Source organism: Hydra vulgaris, chromosome 05 (assembly GCF_038396675.1).
Source record: "Hydra vulgaris chromosome 05, alternate assembly HydraT2T_AEP".
Lineage (NCBI taxonomy): Eukaryota > Metazoa > Cnidaria > Hydrozoa > Anthoathecata > Hydridae > Hydra > Hydra vulgaris.
The window spans coordinates 39,652,869-39,672,500 of record NC_088924.1 but is presented as its reverse complement, the minus strand read 5'-3'; the positions used below and the strand labels follow the sequence as shown (position 1 = coordinate 39,672,500).

General features: G+C 29.0%; 1 protein-coding gene across 2 annotated transcripts in view; it reads right to left on the bottom strand.

Annotated features, from left to right (window-relative positions):
• The window catches only part of LOC101235976 (uncharacterized), a 65,263-nt gene that overhangs the window by 26,557 nt on the left and 19,074 nt on the right, over positions 1-19,632 (bottom strand). For both annotated transcript variants that reach the window (XR_010638683.1, XM_065798168.1), the window contains exons 3-7: positions 14,593-14,777; positions 10,669-14,495; positions 7,935-10,203; positions 6,355-6,533; positions 2,778-2,883 (exon numbers count right to left, since the gene is read on the bottom strand). Coding sequence is in view for 1 of the 2 variants with exons in the window: in XM_065798168.1 (XP_065654240.1) it covers positions 2,778-2,883; positions 6,355-6,533; positions 7,935-10,203; positions 10,669-14,495; positions 14,593-14,777 (6,566 nt within the window). In the remaining variant the exon portion in view is untranslated. The remainder of the gene's footprint in view (positions 1-2,777; positions 2,884-6,354; positions 6,534-7,934; positions 10,204-10,668; positions 14,496-14,592; positions 14,778-19,632) is intronic.

The window sequence follows — 19,632 nt, the reverse complement described above, 5'->3', positions numbered from 1 at the left end:
CAAGCATAGAACTCAACAGAACAGTTGTAGCCTAATTTCTGCTGCAAATATAGCACCAAAAAAAATGGTATGGAGTTATAAATAATTGGTAATTTCAATTACCCGGAAGTACAGTGGACAGCAACTGGTGCCAGCACTAAGAGAAATGAAACAATGTTAAGCACAGGCTTTTTTTATTCTGTCAACACTGCAGCTCTTACACAGCATATCACAAAACCTACTTTGGCAACAATACTCTTGACCTAGTGCTAGCTGACTGCCTCTCCAGAATTTTTGAACTCAATATTGGTCCATCTTTTAGCATCTTAATTAAAGATAATTTCCATTACACTCTTCTATGAAGTTTTTTGTTTGAACCATTTATCTCACTAACCAGGGTGTTATTACTAACCAAACCAAACTGGGGTAGAGGCGACTATAAAAATCTAAACAAATTTTTTGCAGATGCAGAATGGAGGAAACAACTTGAAAAGTTCAAAAACAATCCCATTATGATAAACCAACTCATTGAGTTTCGATACAAAGAAGGATTAGCTAAATATGTACCAAATCAAGCAACATCAACTCAAAAACAGATATCAAAACCAAAATGGTTTACAACAGGCATTAAAAATCTAACAAAAAAGAAATTTAACCTTTGGTCAAAACTGCTAGCCAGCTCACCCATTACTCATCTATCTATCAGCCCACTCTACAAAGCAACTTGCAAGCAGTTAAAAAAAGACATAGTTGCTGCACGAAGAAGCTATGAATCAAAACTTGTCTCACTTTCAAAATCTTATATGTATACAACTATATTTTCAGTCAAAAAAAAGCAAAGTTTTCTGTTCCCTCTTTGATAAAAGGCGGCATGGAGCTAACAAAATCGCTTGAAAAAGCAGAATGTCTTAACTAACAGTTTGAGTCTGCTTTTTCTAAAATTGACCACAAAAACAAGTTTACATTCCCAAACAGGACTGATCAGGTATGCAAGATTGATCAATTAATGAAACTGCAGTTTTTGATTAATGATCTTAATGAAACTGCAGTTTTTGGCGAGTTGAGTGCTTTGAAGAAATACAAAGCGATTGGCCCTGATGGTATAAGTCCTAATGTTCTCAACGAGTGTGCCACTGGTTTAGCTTGGCCTATTTCTCTTCTAATAGTTTCATCATTTGAAACAGGTATAATACCTAATAATAGAAATTACATCAGAGGCACTGAACTGTGGCCTTTACGCAATCATAATCAATCTGGATTTTGCTAAAGCCTTTGATAAAGTCTGTCATGAAGCGTTAGTTGTCAAATTAGAGGCCTATGGTTTCAAAGGTAAACTACTGAGATGGCTAAAAGCTTTCTTATGGACAGAAAACAAAGAGTTCTTGTTGACGAAAACTACTCGGAGTGGATAAAAGTTCAGAGTGGTGTGCCACAAGGATCTGTTCTAGGTCCTCTACTGTTTATAATGTATATAAATGACATGCCAGATGTTGTCAAATGTTCACTCAAGCTCTTTGCTGATGACAGCAAACTAATAAATATAATAAAAAATAAATTTGACATTGAACAGCTGCAGAAAGATCTTGATGCTGTTGCTAAATGCGCAGATAATTGGAAAATGGAATTTAATGCAAGCAAATGCAAAGTATTGACGATAAAAAAATCGTCCAAAAAAATAATCTATGACCACAAATTTAGCATACAAAATCAATATAACAGGTGAACATACTTATTGTCTACCAACCAAGAGCGAGATCTTGGAATTTTAATAACTAGCGATCTAAAATGGTCAGCTCAATCAAAACAGGCAGCAGTTAAAGCTAATGCTGCACTAGCTTTACTCAAGCGTACGTTTAGATACTGGAACCCTTCAGTGTTTAAAACACATTTGTGAGACCTCACCTTGAGTATGGAAAGCCTGCATGGGCTCCACTTAACAAAGTCAATGAAAAAGTTATTGAACGAGTACAAAGAAGAGCCACTAAATTATGCCATTCATTAAGAGGAAAAAAATATGAAGATCGACTAGCCCTACTCAATATCCAATCAATCAAAGCACGTAGCACACGGGTAGATGCAATTCAGTATTTTAAGGAAACCACTGGTCTTAATACTACATCCTGGATCCACCCTCCAAAAAAGTCCTAATCCGGCGATTGTCCTGGGCCAGCAGGTGCAGTAAGAAGAAATAAGGAACGACTAACCAAACAGCTCACAAATAACTGTCATCAAAGAGAATACTTTTTCTTAAATAGAGTGGTTAATATTTGGAACACACTGCCGGATGAAGTTAAAAATTCCAAAACTACTAATTCGTTTAAAAATAGTTATGATGCCTATATGAAAACAATATGAAAATTATATACAGTTCAGTTGTCATATTCATTTGGTCAGCTCCCCTTTATGCCACAGCTCAATCTTATTATTATTATTATTATTATTATATATATATTTATATATATATATTATATATATATATATATATATATATATATATATATATATATATATATACATACATATATGTATATATACATATATGTATATATGTATATATATATATGTATATATATATATATATGTATATATATATATGTATATATGTATATATATATATATATATATATATATATATATATATATATATATATATATATATATGTATATATATATATATATATATATATATATATATATATATATATATATATATATATATATATATATATATATATATATATATATATATATATATGTATGTATATAGATATTAGTTTATAAATATAACAAAAAATTACCGTTAAACCTCAAATTTTCATCTCTGAACACAAGTTCGGCTCTTACAAAAACATTAGAAGATGATTTTTTGATTTGCATTACTAACTGTAAAAATTCGATGCTCCACTATTATAAAAAAGTTTTAAAACAATTGTAACTATAGTAAGTATTTTCAAAAATATTTGTTGCAAAAACAACCTATATTTATATATAAATAACTATTATATTTTATCAATTTTTTATTACAATTTCTCTTTAATTCTATTATCTGTTAAATTCTTTCTTTAATTCTATTACCTGTAACATAACAGTTGACTGTCATTGTAAAATAATATTTATTTTAAGGTAATTTTAAATAATATTTTGATTATTTGTTTAAACATTTTCTTTAAAAAAATTTCTTCTTGTTATTATATTACAGTTTTCTTATGTTATTATATTACAGTTTTCTTCTTGTTATTTAACTAGTGGTAGCAGTTAGAAATTTTATAAAATTTAGAAATTTTAGAAAAGAGCAGAAATACAATATTAAGAGCAGAACTGATTTATAAGTTTTTTGAATATATTAAAAGTAATAAACATTCAAACATACGAACAAAAATTCTGACAAAGCTCACTATTAACTATTAAAAATCATTATAACTATATATGATATAAATTATCATGCAATGTTAAAGGCAGAAAGAATACTGGCCACTTTTAATCAGGTGCTGTATATGATAAAAATACAGCACCCAGGGAAAGTCATAACATATATATAAAAGCAAAAAAGCTAAAATCACAATTATAAAGAAAACTGCATAACTGGTACTTAAATGATAAAAGCTAGAAAATGCAACCATATGAAAATGTGTACATTCAAACAGCATATTAAAAATAATTCTAGATTTAAATATGGTAAGCAAAGCTAATATTAACTTATAATATGATTTTGTACATATATTAAAAAAATTTTTAAATACAGGTGGCTTAAGGTTGACCACTTCTAACAGCTATAAGCAGAAGTTTGATGAGTGGTTAGTCACTATTAGCTGCAGCATGCAGAAGTTAACTGAGTGGTAGATCACTCTTTAAGCCTCATGTAGAAGTTCACTGATTAGCAAACCATAACTAGGTGCTTTAAAAAAAGCTTACTGATTGGTGAGCCACTCTTAATAGCTTACTGATTGGTGAGCCACTTTTAGAAGCTACAACCAAAAGCCTGCTTAGAGATAAGCCACTTTGCAACAAAATTTCAATATTCTATTATTTTTCAATATTTTTTTAAATATTCTTTAAGAAAAATTCTATAAAATTATTAAGTTAATCACTCATCTGATTTCTCATTTTGATGTTCATAATTAAATTACTTTCAACTGTGATAAAATGTTTGATAAAAAAATTTGTTACAAATGAACAACTTATGTTCAAAAAAACAAACAAAATAAAGTTCTGGGGGTATATCACTTAAAAAATTAAACAATGAAAAAACATTCACTTTCTAGTCACTAACCCTAGTTTCAGTGCTCAGTTTTTTCTTCTTGAGCAGGTAAATAAGTATGATCTCAAAGAGAACAAAAAATGTTGTTAAAGAGAAAGAAAACAATTTACTGAAGCTCAAGTTTCAAGGTAGAAAGAGCATGTTCTATTACATTTACAATACATTTTTAGACTTTGTCAAGAAGAGAAAGGACAAATTTTGAAGAACCAGCCCCAATATGACAACAATATTCCATACAGGGATGAATAAGAGAATTGTAAAGGTAGAGAATGGAATTAGGAGTAAGAAAATAATAAGCAGGATAAAGAGAAGCAACCTTAGTAGATATTAATTTTGCAATGAATTGTATATATGGTTTCCATCAGAGATCTGTAGTGAATGATAATCTTAGAAGACATAATGCAGAAGACTCAGTAAGAGGTTGCTATTCATCAATATAGAAATATCAACAATATTGTGATAATTGTTTGAAGAATATAACTGAGTTCTGCTGGAGTTATAATTCACAAGCGACTGCAAGCCGCAGGTTGTTAAAAAGGTGAGATCAGATTGGGGAGGGATTGGCTAGCTGGAAGTGATTTTTTGCAAACTTTATTTACAGATGTTGCAAGTTCACATTTTGTTCACTGATTTCTCATTAGTTTTAATATTTAACCAACCATCATTGACACATAAAATAATATAAACTTGCTGAATCAAGTTTTCAACATTTTAGCAAGCAAGTTGCAATGTTGGACCAAAAGTTTTTTTTTTTTTTTTTTGAGGAAAGTTATATTAAAGTCTTGAGGAAGTTTGATTTAAAAAAATTTATCTTGAGGAAGTGTTTAATCAAACTTTCCTCAATAAAAAATTTGTAAAAAATGGATGTTTTACAAATCTCTAAACACTCAAAATTCAAAGCACCAATGACACACAATACCAGTTCACAAAGTAATGAGCAAAACGTGCTTAAATAACAACTCAACTCATAAAAAAAAAGATTCATCTTATATATTTATACTGTAATATAACATTTGCATAATAAACTTAATCTTTTATGTTAAGTCTAAATGTCATATGTTAAGTCTCAATATCATAGCCTTTAAATATGCAATAAAAAATCTTTCACATAAATTTTTACCGTGGTATTTTTTGAAAAATTCACTGCATGGTTCAAAAAAACTAAATATACTTTTTTATAAAATGAAATAAAATTATTAATGCAAACTAAGCATATCTCTACTATGGTGTAACTAAGCATATCTCTACTATGGTGTAACTAAGCATATCTCTACTATGGTGTATGGTGTATGTATACACTATACACTTAACATGATATCCTATATAATATTTAATATATAATATTTGATATATAAATATCCATACTTAATTATTTAGAAATTATTATAATGAGCAATAAGGTGGCAACATATGGACTTCTTGCCAAGTAAAAGTGCAAGATACAAAATTAACATATGACATAAGGACTTGATATAAGAGATTATGTTGATTATACAATTGTATTATTACAATGTAAGAATAAGGCATGTTCCATTTTTAACTTATGTTACACGTGTGTAACAACTTTATCAAATATTATCCTATTTTTGAGTCTAATAAAAGGGTAGCAAACTAAAAAAGGAAAAACTAAGGACTAAAAATAATGCTTAACTTATCTGACGCAGAAAAAAAAGTAAAAAAATGTTTCAACTTCTTGGTCAGATTTCTGCAAATTGGTATTGTGAAACATATATTGAATCTTTTAAAATGACGCTGTGAACTCAATACTTCTTCAATTCTGAAAATTCAGAATGCTATTGCACATTATAGAAAAATGACTTTCTTTTTAAAGAACGTCCATTAAAATACGATTATCATTATTTAAACATTTAAACAGTGTCATTTATTTAAACTGCCTTAAAATATAAACATGTATTTTATATTTAAAAAAAAAAGTTTATTAACAACTGCTAGATGTTGTTATATAAAAGCAATATCAGTAGCATTGATAGTGGAATTATTATCTAAGCTTTTCTCATTCCTCTGTAGAGTGGTCTTGTGCAACATTTCATCTTAAAAAGTTAAAAAAAATATACAACATCAATATATAAATAAGAAAAACAAAAACAAAAACTAACTGTCTTTGTGAACTGACTTGTCACAGGAACAGGTGCAGTTAGCTCAATTTCACCTGACACAAAAACTCCTTTCAAATATAACGGTGCATTGCTAATAACATTTCTTTTAATAAGTAAACAAAGTTCATCACCATCACGACAAAAGTCTGACTGAAGCACAGTGGTATATAATGAGACTCCTGCAAGAAATTAGTTGTTAACAATGTAACTTGATTGTAAAGACAAAGCTAACATAATTAAAATAGAAAATATATTTATCACAAATATACAAAAAATGTAAAAACAACCATATAAGGTTAAAATGGTTTTAATTATTCTTTAATTTATGATTTCTGAGTTATTATGATTTCCTTGTTAGGCCATAGGTCTTTTTTTTACAGTTAAGATGGAAAATTTCTGCCATACTCTACCTTAATAATAAAGAAGTTGTAAGCAATGATTAAAACTGCTAAGTCTTGAAAAATATTTTTAGTGTTGAAAAGTTTAATGTGGTTGTTAAACTGCAAATATCATTTAGGATTCTAGACACAAAACACATTTAAAATGTGTTTAGGAAATAATGAATTAAGGAATAAAAATACAAAACAAAAAAGTATAAGAAATATCAACTCCATCAATTTATCTCCAAAAATTCATCATTTCAATATCAACTTCAAAAAACGCCAAGTATTAAGGAAAAAATAAAAAATATCCTCCTACATATTAGAGGTCTTTTAGCCATGACAAACTAAATTGATAAAAATATCTCTAAACACAAGTAATATATCTTATGTCTTTTTACAACATATCTTATATCTGTTTACTATTGAAAAATTGAAAGATTAAGTAATTTTATATAACTTAAAAATCTGACAATATAAAATTAATAATATTCAATTATGCAAAACCAATATAAAAAAATAATAATGGCCATTATAAGTATAGATGTAAATTTTGTTATAAATATCTATCTGTAGTAATTTTCCAAAGTACTTAAAACTAGTTTCTAAAAAACGCTATGCGATATGATGCAAAAATTAATGACAATTTTTGCAATATAACTCTATATAAAATTCAAGAAAAAAACAACGAATCAAGCAACCCTAATTTATAACTAACTTTGAATCAAGGAATTCAAAAAAAAATCAAACTGAAATTTCTTTTGGGCTTTTGTTTTCAAATTACTTTAGTATTTTGTATAAAAAAAAAAAAAAAAATTAAACATTTCATACTAGTGAAACTGATGGAGTTTTTAACAAATAATTAAAACGAAAACAATCAAACATTTGATCTTTAATTATAGAATATTTTTATCGAATTTTACAATATTTTTTAAGACTTTTTAAAATTAATGGATTCATGCGCTACAACATTTAATATAAGCTTAAATGTTGATAAGTTTAATATACAACAGTTTATATAAGTTGTTTTTATTGCTAGTTACATGATAGTAAAAAACTTGCAACTGCACCCCACAATCTCATCTAGCTATACGCACTCCCCAACACATATTGCCTTACTAGTATTACCTTTTCCTGAAATTAAATCTTGAAAAAAAATAATTAAAATTACAATAACCCAATATTATTAAACGAAAATACCTTCAACAATTGTTATATTCTTTAGATCTTGCATTCGAAATTTTTTATCATAATTGTAAACTGTGGAGTTTTTGTGATTTTCATAGTTTTTACGGTTTTTGTTTTGAAATTTTTTGCTTTCCCCACGTTGTAATTTAATATGATTCTTTTTCTTCTTTAGCAAACTTGGTTTATTATTATTATTTTTTTTTTTGTTTAATGAAAAATGGTTCTTCTTTTTCTTCAAAAAAAAATGAGGAGATTCAGACCTATCTGAAAGATTATTACTTTTGTTTGACCATGTTTTACTCCATAAAAACTTATTTCCAGAAGATAAAATGTTTGACCATGTATTATTCCATGAAAACTTATTTCCAGAAGATAAAATTTCATTTGCACTTTCATTTTTAAATGCTGTTTTATTAGGCAATGTTGTGTTAGCTTCTAAGTCATTATTTAAGCTCATTTTAAATTCATTTATCTTGTCAGTGATTCCCTTCAACCTTTCAATATCTTTGAATGTTAATCTTTGTTCAGCATCTTCATATGCAACAGTTTCTAGATTATTTTTCAACTGAAGAATTTTTTCATCTATACCTTTCAAATTCTTCTCTGCAAACTCTTCTAAAAACTGCTGTTTACTTTTATTTATGGTTTCATTGGCTCGTTGAGATTCCTTGCTTTTTCTAGTTTCTGTGTTTAAACTAATTTTCTTGTTTGTCATGACATCACTCTGTGAGTGCTGGGACAGATAATTCTTGATGGCTTCTTTTATAGGTGAAATGAGGTGAGTTGAAGAATTTATGTACTCAAGTGTTGAGTTTTTTTTGCTGCTTAAGTAATGAGAAGAGAAATGATGAGTTCTGTTCATTTTAGTGTGCTTTGTATAAGCAGCCTTTTTTTTTACTTTTTTGTCTTTTAACTTTACTTTAAAAAATTCATTTAAGAACTTTGTATTGTTTGTCCCATGTAACCAGGGTAATGGTTCAAATTGATCTTCAAGTTCTGCGAGCTTGAATATGCTAATTATATCATCAGAATCCAGAGAGTGATTGTTAATGGGAATTGAGTTTCTTTTAAAAAATTCCACTATTGAGTCATTATAAATAATTGGATGCTGATTCCTTAACACTTCATTATTTAAGTCATAAGCATTGGGTATGCTAGAGAACATTTTATAACCATCTGATGTTGTGGTTTCATGAAACTTATCACGAATATAATCATGGGAATTTGTTTTTTTTTTAGATTTTGTAACTTCAGTTAAAGCACTCGAAACTTCATTTCTTACAGAATCATCAATAACAGGATAAAGAGTGCTTGAGCTATTTATCAATCGCACTTGAACATTTTTTTTCTGTGCATTGCTCAATAAATGGCTACCCTCAAATTTGCTTCCTTGAAATATCTCTAATGGGTCGCTGTCAGTTGTTACATCAACATATGTTTGGTTCAACTTATTCTTTTTTTGCGTATCTTGATCAGAGAACTTTTCAAAATCATTCTTTTTTAAACTATTAAACTGACTTGTGACTATATTTTCAACACCTCCATCTATATCAGCTTTATCCTTCCAGTGTTTTGTAAATTTACCTTTATTTAGCTCTTTTTCAAAAAGATTAAAGTTTTTTAAAAAACTTAGTTTTGATTGAAGATCTTGCCTTATTTTTGGTTTGTTAAGAAGTTTTCTGTTCCACCTGTGAAAACTGGACTTAAGGAATTTTTCTTGAGAATTTTGATATTCTTTTTGATACCTTTTTCTATTGAGATGCTTTAAAACATCAAGCAAAATCTTTTTTTTCGAATTAGTGAGATTGGTGTAAAATTCATTATGATTGTCTTTTTTATTGTTAGATTTTAATATCTTGGTACTACCTTTTTTATGGAGAGCTATTGCTGGATACTTCCTCGTTATAAAATTTTGACTGTCTACTTGATCACCAGAAAAGTTACTAAGCAACTTTTTTCTGTTGATTGAAAACTTGTTGTCAATAAATGGGTGAAACAAATTATCTATGCCTTGAGTTTCAACAGATATTTTGTTGCTTTTGCTATCTGGTCGAATTTCCATGACAACTTGTAGCTTTTTATTTTTGACTAAATACAACTTTTTATTTTTACTTCTTGTTTTTTTCTTTTTTTTTATCTCCAAAAATTTGGTTGCACTTTCATGTTTCAATTTACTTTTATACATTGAAACAATTTGTGCAATATTGTCTAAGTTATCAGTATCTCCATTTAGGTATTCATTAACTTGACTGCGATCATCTGAGGATTTATCTTCATACTCCTAATGTAAATATACAACATTTATAAGAATTTTAAAAAATCTGAAAAAAAAAAAAATTTAAAAAACAAATAAACTTTGTAGTAAAATTAACAACATTGCAATGTTAGAGCAAAGGTGAGTAATACAAATTGACATTAAACATAAGATTAACATCAAAGAGCAAGCAAAAAAAATGTTGCAACAAAGGTGACTAATAAAATAAGATTGACATCAAACAGAAAATTAATACCAAACGACAAAAATAAAAGTGTTACAACAAAAGTTAGTAATTAACACATCGTGGACACCCAGAAACAAGAACAAAAATGTTTCAGCTTTAAGAACAAAATAATAAAAATCAAAACTATGTATATCTCATACAAATATAAAATCTATATTTTATACAAATATAAAATATATATTTCATATTTATTTGAAAATTGTCAATTAAAATTAATTAAAATAAGTTTTGTATTTAAGTAATACCTTATACTGGTTATTATATAAATAATCGTGCAATTTTTTAGCATAAACATTATCTTCACTGCTGTCATCAATAACAGCAGGAGTATCATCAGAATCATCGTGTAATGCTTGCGTACTTTTAGATGGATCAGATTTCTTAACTAAATCTATTTCATCAAAATCATGTTCAACTTCTTCTATTGGATCACCATCGGATTCATTTTTGAAAGAGTATTCTTTATTTTGATTATCAAGTAAAAAATCATAATGGTTTATAGATTTGTTTTCATTATGAATAGCTGAATTTTTTTGTGTAAGAGGTTGATCATTCTCAGAACTCAAAGTATGGTTATAACTTGGTGTTTCTTTTGATTTAATTTTGTTTTGATCAATTTCATTGGAGATGATTCCATCTTCTTCTTTTTCTTCTTCTTTTTCTTCTTCTTCATCACTTTTCATATTTGAAAAATATTCATCTTGTCCAATGTTACTATTAGATGTTTTTTCGCTACTTTGACTTGAAACATTACCAGGATCAAAATATATTATTTTTGAAATATTTATGCTATTATTAAATTCTGTTTTATTATCAATTAATAAATAAAAATTGTCAGAAGAATTACTGCTGTTGTTTAGAGATGATTCATTAAGACTGACGAAACTACTTCTATCTTTCAATGTTATAGGTTTTTTTAATTTTTTATCTTTAGGTATGTCTTTAGTGGAATTCTGGGATTGCTCAATTCGTACAGAATTAGAAGCTTTGGGCATTAATTTGGTTTCATTTGTTCCTGAATTTGATTTTTCACGGAGCTTTTCAGGTTTGGGTGCAGTTCCGTTTGGCGCAATAGTTTCACTGTTAAAATTTCTATTGTTTTCAAGTAAGTCTTTAAGAATGTCAATAGCTAAGGAGCCATTGTTTATCTGATTGGAAGCATCTGGTGTCTGATTGGAAGCATCTGACTTAGTTTTTCCTATGTTATCCTTGATTAGTTTATGAGCATCATCAGTTGTTTGTTGTACTTTATCCACTATAATTTTAGAATCATTTTTTTTAATTTTGTTATCTATTGTTTTATTGATGTGTTTTACATTGGTGTTTATTAAAAACAGTTTATTTTCATTATCAATTGATAATGATCTATTCAATACTGTAGTGTTGCTTTCTGCTTTAATAGTAGAATTATTAACTGTATCTATGATAACAGATGATTTATTTTTCGATTTTTGACTAATACTCCTTATGTCATCTATATCTCCATCAGTCAAACTAAGTTTAAAAATGTTTGGATGACCAGATTTCAATGAATGATTATGAATACCAGGATTTGTTATAACTTCAATATCATCTACATCATCTTTTACTGCTATTATATTTTTAGATTTATTTGTTCCAGAAGATATATTGATGTTATCCTTTCCAGAAGATATATCGATGTTATCCTTTCCAGAAGATATCTTGATGTTATTCTTAGGATTACTTTTAGTATTCATTGATTTAAGTACCTTTACTGTCGATGAACTTGTTGGTGTTGTTAATATTGTACTTTCTGGAACAATGTAAGTAAACTGCTGCAAATGTTTAGATGGATCATTTACAATTTTAGTATTTGGATTATTTATGTTCTCTGAAGTTTTATTAACAATGCTGTTATTATGTAAAGAATTAAGTTTTGGGTTATACTCGTCAAAAACTTCAGGGTCAGTGCTGTACTTTGAACCAAACCAAATCACGTCATGTAAACTCTTTTGCTCAATAGATTCAAGTGGTTGGTGAGATTCATTAATAAATTTGAGACTTTTTTTATGATTGTCTGTTAAATCTACTTTATCATTAATGATTTTGAATGTAGTTAGTGTTGCACTATCAATTTCTGTTGTTGTTTTTATTTTAGAATTGTAACGAAGCTCTTGAGTAGTGTTTTTGCTAAAACTTTTATGGTCAATCAATGAATTGTTCATGACACTTGAAAATGAAATATTATGAAGCTTTTCTTCTGGAGCCTCATTAGTTATTTGTTGTTCTCTGCTATTATCACTGATGTTTGCTCGCTCGTTCAATCCTGTAATGTTAGGTCGAGAAAGACCAAGTCTTTCATTAAAAAAAACTTTATCAGATGATTTAGATTTAGCAATCGATTCTGCAAATGAACCAATCAAATCATTTATTACAACAGGTGTTTTGTTTTTAAAATAATGAACATTCTCATCTTCGTTTGCTGATGGGTTAAAGAAATCTTCTGCAGTTTCTGGAATATGTACTTCTACCCAATCACGTGCAACAGAAGCATTTTGCTTAAATGTTTTGGTTTTTTTGGAAATTTTTTCTTGCTCATTTTTTAATACTTTAGAAACTTTTTTGATAGTAGAAGGCTGAGATGACAATTTATAAATAGAAGATGAATCATTAGACATTGTGTGAGGTAGAAGAGAGAAATTATGCGTTAGTGAAACGTTTTTAATGTTTTCAACATCTTGTTGTGTTTTGTTTTTTAGTTTAGAACTCATGAAGTTGCCAAATTTTTTTTTTATGTCATTTTTATTATGTTTTAAATCATCTACATTATTTTTTATGTCTTTGTGCTTTATTTCACTTCTTTTTTTATTTCTATAATTCCTTCGTAATACATTCTTTTTTTTTACAGACTTCTTTCTTCTTTTTTTTATAAATGAACTTTTATTTTTTGATGTTTTTAAAGGCTTACTGTGTTTAACTTTTAATGAATCAGGTTTAGGAATTTTAGATTTCCGTTTATCATCATGAGTGACTAAATTTTTTGAAAAGCTCAAGCTTCTCATCATAGCATCTGCATTATTCATAAATATATCATACAAATTATTATGAACTAGAGAATCCTGGATACTAAGTGGTAAAGAACGCTTATCTGCCATCATATCTATAATTCCTGCCTCAATATTTTTTGCCTGATTTTGATTTTCTTTCATTTTTTGCATATTAATTTTATGGTATGCTTCCATTAAACTATTCATAATTGAGACTGTAGGGGCAATACTATTTTTATTAAATGTTAAGCTTGATGGTTGTGGCTGGTAGGCAAAGTTTGTGGGCAAAAAACTATTTTGTGAATAAAGAAATGGATTTGCAAGAGATATTGTTACTGGATCAGATGCCGGCAGTGACTCAACATTTTGACCAAAACTGGCTGAGCTAGGATATTTATTTATGGGAACAGGTGATCCATTATTCAAGTCATTTTCTTTTAACAAAGGCGATGATGACATTGTATTTAAACCAGGAAACACACCTTTTAAAAAATTTTCTTGCTTTAAATTTTCCAGATTACCACTAGCCGGCATGTAACTCTGCATTGAGGAAATGTGTTCTGATGAAGGTGTACTCACTTGATGGTCTGCAAAAATATTTACTGAATTGATAGGTTGACCAGACATTGTACTTTGTTGCAGAGGCAAAGTATTTGTTGAAGTGATAGATGGACCAGGTAATGTGTTTAATGAAGCGATTGGTTGACCAGACAATGTATTCATAATATTGAAACCATTTACCCTTTTTGGATCAACAAAATCCGAATTTGACTCAAACTTTGAATTAAAAAATGAAACTTGCTGAGGAATTTGCTGTTGTAGAGGCTCTATGTAAGGATTTAAATATGTATTCTGAGAACTTGGAGAAGCAACTTCATTATGTTGAAGGAAATCTGAAAAATATTGTCTATAGTTTGGCTGAGTAAACAGTGAGTTTGTTGCCATATTATTATTCTGCGTGTTATCCAGGTATTCTCTAGTGGTATCTCTTCTCAATCGAATTGTGTGATTGTGAATTTTATTATAGACTGCTGGACTTGAATTTGTGTTACTCAACAAAATCGCTAGAATAAATATATTCATACAAAAGATAGCAAAAGTTTTAAAAATTCTAATAAACAAATATAAAGAAAATATATATAAAAAAGTACACAGATATACATGTTGTAGTTTTTCCAACCCAAAATGCATTTAGTTTTGTCCCAGTTAATTTCTTTAACATATCAATGAAGTCAACATCTTTCAAAACAATACCAATTGCAAACCATTTTTCAACTCCTTCCTGCCAAATTATACCTTCCATTGCTAAATTTTCCATGCCAAACAAAAGTGGAACACCAGTTAGTCTAAATAAAATATGTTCTAGATTAAAATCCTCTCAAATACAATCATAATAAGTTTAATATGGAAGTGGATATTTAATGCTTGATGGAAAAAAAAGACACTTTTATGACTATAGTCTTCCCAAAAAATAAATCTAGTCTACAATTGTTGAAGTGTAAAAGTTATTGATTTTATTTTGTTTTCTTGTTGTCAAGTGAAAAGTACTTATCTCATTTTACAAACAACTTGTTTTTCTGTGCAGCAACTTCATAAAAGCTTTCAGAGGATTGGAAGACACATTGTAATAAAAATTAGGAAATAATAGATAAAATAAACAAAAAAAAACCCCTAATTGTAGTGGCCCTCTTACACCCCCCCCCCCCCCACATCTCTAGAAATAATATGATTAAGTCAGTTAAATCTGCATTGTAAAGAAAAGAAGTTTATGCAGGACCAACTTGCTTACTCCGCTGACTAGTATTCATGGTATACAAACACTGGGCTTGGAGGTCTTTCCTGTTTCCTGTGTGGTATTCTATGATACCTTAAATGCAACCAAGTTAAATTCATTCAAGATACTATAGAGTACCACACAGCAATGGGAACAAAAAACCAAAAAAGTACTAAAAAAACTCATTACTTGTACTTTAACAACCAAGACTTTCACATAAACATTTTTACTTTACAAATCAAAATAAAATAAAAACTTATTCCATGTTTTATGTAACCTATAGCTATATAAAGACAACATAATAATTATATAATTTGAACTTGCATAAATTTATTTTAAATTGAAATGGATTGACAAAAACAATTTTTGCAATGTTGCTTCTTAAAAGGATAATATACTGTGTAAAGAAATATTTAAAAAAGTTCAAAAAAGTACATAGCCTTAAAAATGTCAGTACAAAATTATTTAAAAAATCAATGACAGGTAAAAAACAAAAATTTAACTTAAACACATTTTAGTCAAACAGTTACTAATCTTCTAAATATACTAAACTTGTACTAAATGTTTGACATTAAATATAGCATAAATAGTCTATTCTTAAAAGCAGCCCATAGACTGATAAACTAAAAATACCATCAGATTGAAGATTTAAAATGTATACAAGACCAGCTAGACAGCAGATAGAAATTGGAGCATTGGGCGGTTGATTTGAAGCTGTTGATATGTTCCATCAGGATTTTCCTCAGAAAGTAAAATTGATGAAGACCTGGGCTGATTTTAGTTATAAAGATTCACCCTCAAATTCTAAAAAATATTTTTTCAAAAACTGATGAAATGGTTATTGAAATAAAAGTATCCAATAACTAAGCAAAGCACTTATCTCTTTCTTTTTTTTATAGTGGTGAAAAGACTGACAATATAACACATCGCTCAATAAGTCCGTAGGATAGCTAATAAAACAACAACATTTTGACATAATTTGATTTTATTCATCAACATAGTCTCCTTTTAAGGCGATACAGTCATTCCAGCGCTTCTCTAACTTTTCGATACCATGTTTGTAGAACGATTTATCTTTTCCTTCAAAATATGCTTCAGTTTCTGCGATGACCTCCTCATTCGATCCAAATCTCTTTCCCTGGAGCATCCTTTTGAGATCTGAGAACAGCCAATAATCGCTGGGGGCCAAATCAGGCGAGTATGGTGGATAGGGCAACAATTCGAAGTGTAATTCATTCATTTTTACCATTGTTTTCATTGACTTGTGACACGGTGCATTGTCTTGATGAAAGAGAATTTCTTTCTTCTTCATGTGTGGTCGCTTTTCGTCAATTACAGCCTTCAATCGTTCCAATAATGCCATGTAATATTCGCTGTTGATCATTTTACCTTTCTCAAGATAATCAATGAACAATATACCATGGCTATCCCAAAATATGGAGGCCATAACCTTGCCAGCAGAAGTTTGAGCCTTTGGGCGGCTTTCACCCGCTGGTGTCCACTCAGCCGACTGTCGATTTGACTCAGGAGTGAAATGGTGGATCCATGTTTCATCCATTGTGATGTAGCGACGCAAAAAATCCTTTTTATCTTGGTGAAATAGTGCCAGACATGCTTCAGAATCATCGATTCGTTGTTGTTTTTGGTCCGATGTTAGCAAACGCGGCACCCATTTCGAACAAAGCTTTCTCATACCCAAATGTTCGTGTAATATTGTAAACACACTGCCTTCTGATATCTTTATGGCCTCGGCAATCTCCTTCAATTTCAATTTGCGGTTGGATAAGACGATTTTATGGATTTTTTTGATGTTTTCCTCAGTAACTGCCGAATTTGGGCGACCGGAGCGTTCAGCATCATCGGTGTTTGTACGACCACGTTTAAAGTCAGCAAACCACTTTTCAACCATTTGCCTCGATGGAGAGGAGTCCGAATATCACTTATCAAGCCATTGTTTGGTCTGCACCGTGTTTTTTCCCATCAAAAAGCAATGCTCAATGAGCACACAAAATTCTGATTTTTCCATTTTTTTCAATTCACAAAAGTTGATTCAATCGTTCACACACTAACTTGGTAAATAATGGTCCGATTGTCATGAAACTTTGACAGATATCGTTTGAAGGTTGGTACTTTCTAAAAACAATACGGATTTGGTATTTGTGTTGCCATCTATATGTCATCCTACGGACTTATTGAGCGATGTGTTAACATTGTCCCATAGCTTTGCTTATGTGATTTCTGATTTAAAAAGTTTAAAAAAAAAAAGGTTTAAAAATTTGAAAAGTTGTTCTAGAGCTAACATAACCATTATGGTTGAGGAGAGTGAGGCAAAACATTGTACATTTTGATGCCAAAGATTATACAGGTATCAAAAATGAGACAGAGGAGGATCTTTGAGTGTTTATAAAACATAAGATCCGCCAAGGGATGGAACACAATAACAGAGAGGCTAAGTTCACAAAAATTCAAAAATTTTTTAATTCTTTTGATCTTGAACAGTTAATTCACAGAGTTTATATTATACTACAGCATTAAATACTATTTAAAAGGAGTTTGTCCAAGTTTAGCTTCATGATCAGTCATTGTTCTATATAGCTTGCTGCCATCACCTTGGAGAGCAATAGCCTTTATTGAGAACAGATAACATCGAACCTCCTCTGTTGGCAGTATAAGGTTTCAGACCAACTTCCAGGTCTGGAACCCTATACTTTGCCAAACACTTGGTTGTTTTTGATATTCTAGGTCATAGTTAAGTAAAATACCTATAAATGAAACCTTTAGATTTTTTGGAAAGAATTCCCAGGATACAGAATGAACATAAGATCTGAACAATTTATCTTGGTTTTAAAATATCAGATCATAACAAACTTTAAACATAGATTTGAGTTTCAAAGCATTGTAAAATTCATCGAACTTGTTAATGTACCTAGATGAGATGAGTTAAAATAGAACTTTATTTAATTTTAATTAATTAATTTTACCTTAAACTAAATATTTCTCAAATAACAATATTAAGTTTAAAACCAACCCTAAATAAAAACTACACTAAATAAAAACAAAACAAAAAAGAAAAGATTTTAACAATGCTATAAATCTCAATATATATTTGTTTTTTGAAATATATTGATACATTTTGATGTAATTTAATTTAAAACAAAAGATCGAAAGTCCAATTCACAATTTTTTGAGGATAACAATTTTGGAATTAGGTTTTCTTCATCCTAGTCTGTAGTAATTTTTATTTAAACCATAATTTGTTACTGATTGTTATCTCCATCTGGACAATAATTTCTAACAATCATTCAGAATAATGATTAGCGATTGTGAAATAAGTAATTTCCTTTGAAGAACTACATGAAAAAAGATTGCTAAAGTATTCTCTAAGAGTCTAATTTTGCATGAGTAATTCTCACGAGTATTCCCTAAGAGACACATTATTTCGCATTAGTAATTCTCACTTGAAAGCTTTAGCACTAAACTAAATAGAAGTTGAAATAACAACGCAAGAAGACTACACACAATTAATATAACAATTAGTTGTAACAATTTAATATATAGATATAGAAATAAATGCCAAATAAATATTAAAGCAATTTTCTTCTTTCAATTCTCTTTAAGTAAGAATATGAAACATTACAGTTATCAAAATAAAATGGAACTTAAATGGAATGGAATATAAATTTTATATAAATAATAGTAATAAACTTCATGCATTAGCAGTGCTTTTTTTGTAGGAAAAAAGGTGCTAGAACTTACCTACTTTTTTCTTTACTTTTTTTTTTTCCTGGCTAAGTTCCCTCACAAAATGTCCCTGATAAGGGTGGAACAAATTTAAAAAAAAAACTCTTTTTATCCTAAGGATCTTTTTTGATGGGGTTGATGGGTCATGACACTGCATATAAGATACAAAGTATACAAAACTATAAACTTTTATAAAAAATCCAAGATTTATTTCCAATCACTGGTGGACAAATCTAAGGTATTCATGGATATTGCAAATTGTTTCTCTTTAAATCGTAAATTTTAAATCTCTTATTAATAATTTTTTTATCTAAGTTTCTCAAAATGTCAGCTAAATGTTGATGGCTGATCTTTTTGGTCTGAGATGCGGGCCCATTGAACTAATTCAACATCTTTGTCAACAAGCAACTTTTTCTAAATTGACATTTTTAGTTTTGTATAAAAGGCATTCAGATTAATATCCGAAATCATTATTTTGGAATTTTTGTTGTGAAGTAAAACAAGAAAGCAGAAACTGAAGCAAATTTGTAATAAGGACCATCATTTTTACAAACCACAATTAAAACTTAAAGCATTTATACAAGTGCTTCAAGTTTTAATTTGCTTTGTACAGGTCGATGTTATGGTCTTGGATGTTCAAACACTATTTCAATAATTCTTGGAGAGCATCACACATCAATTCTAGA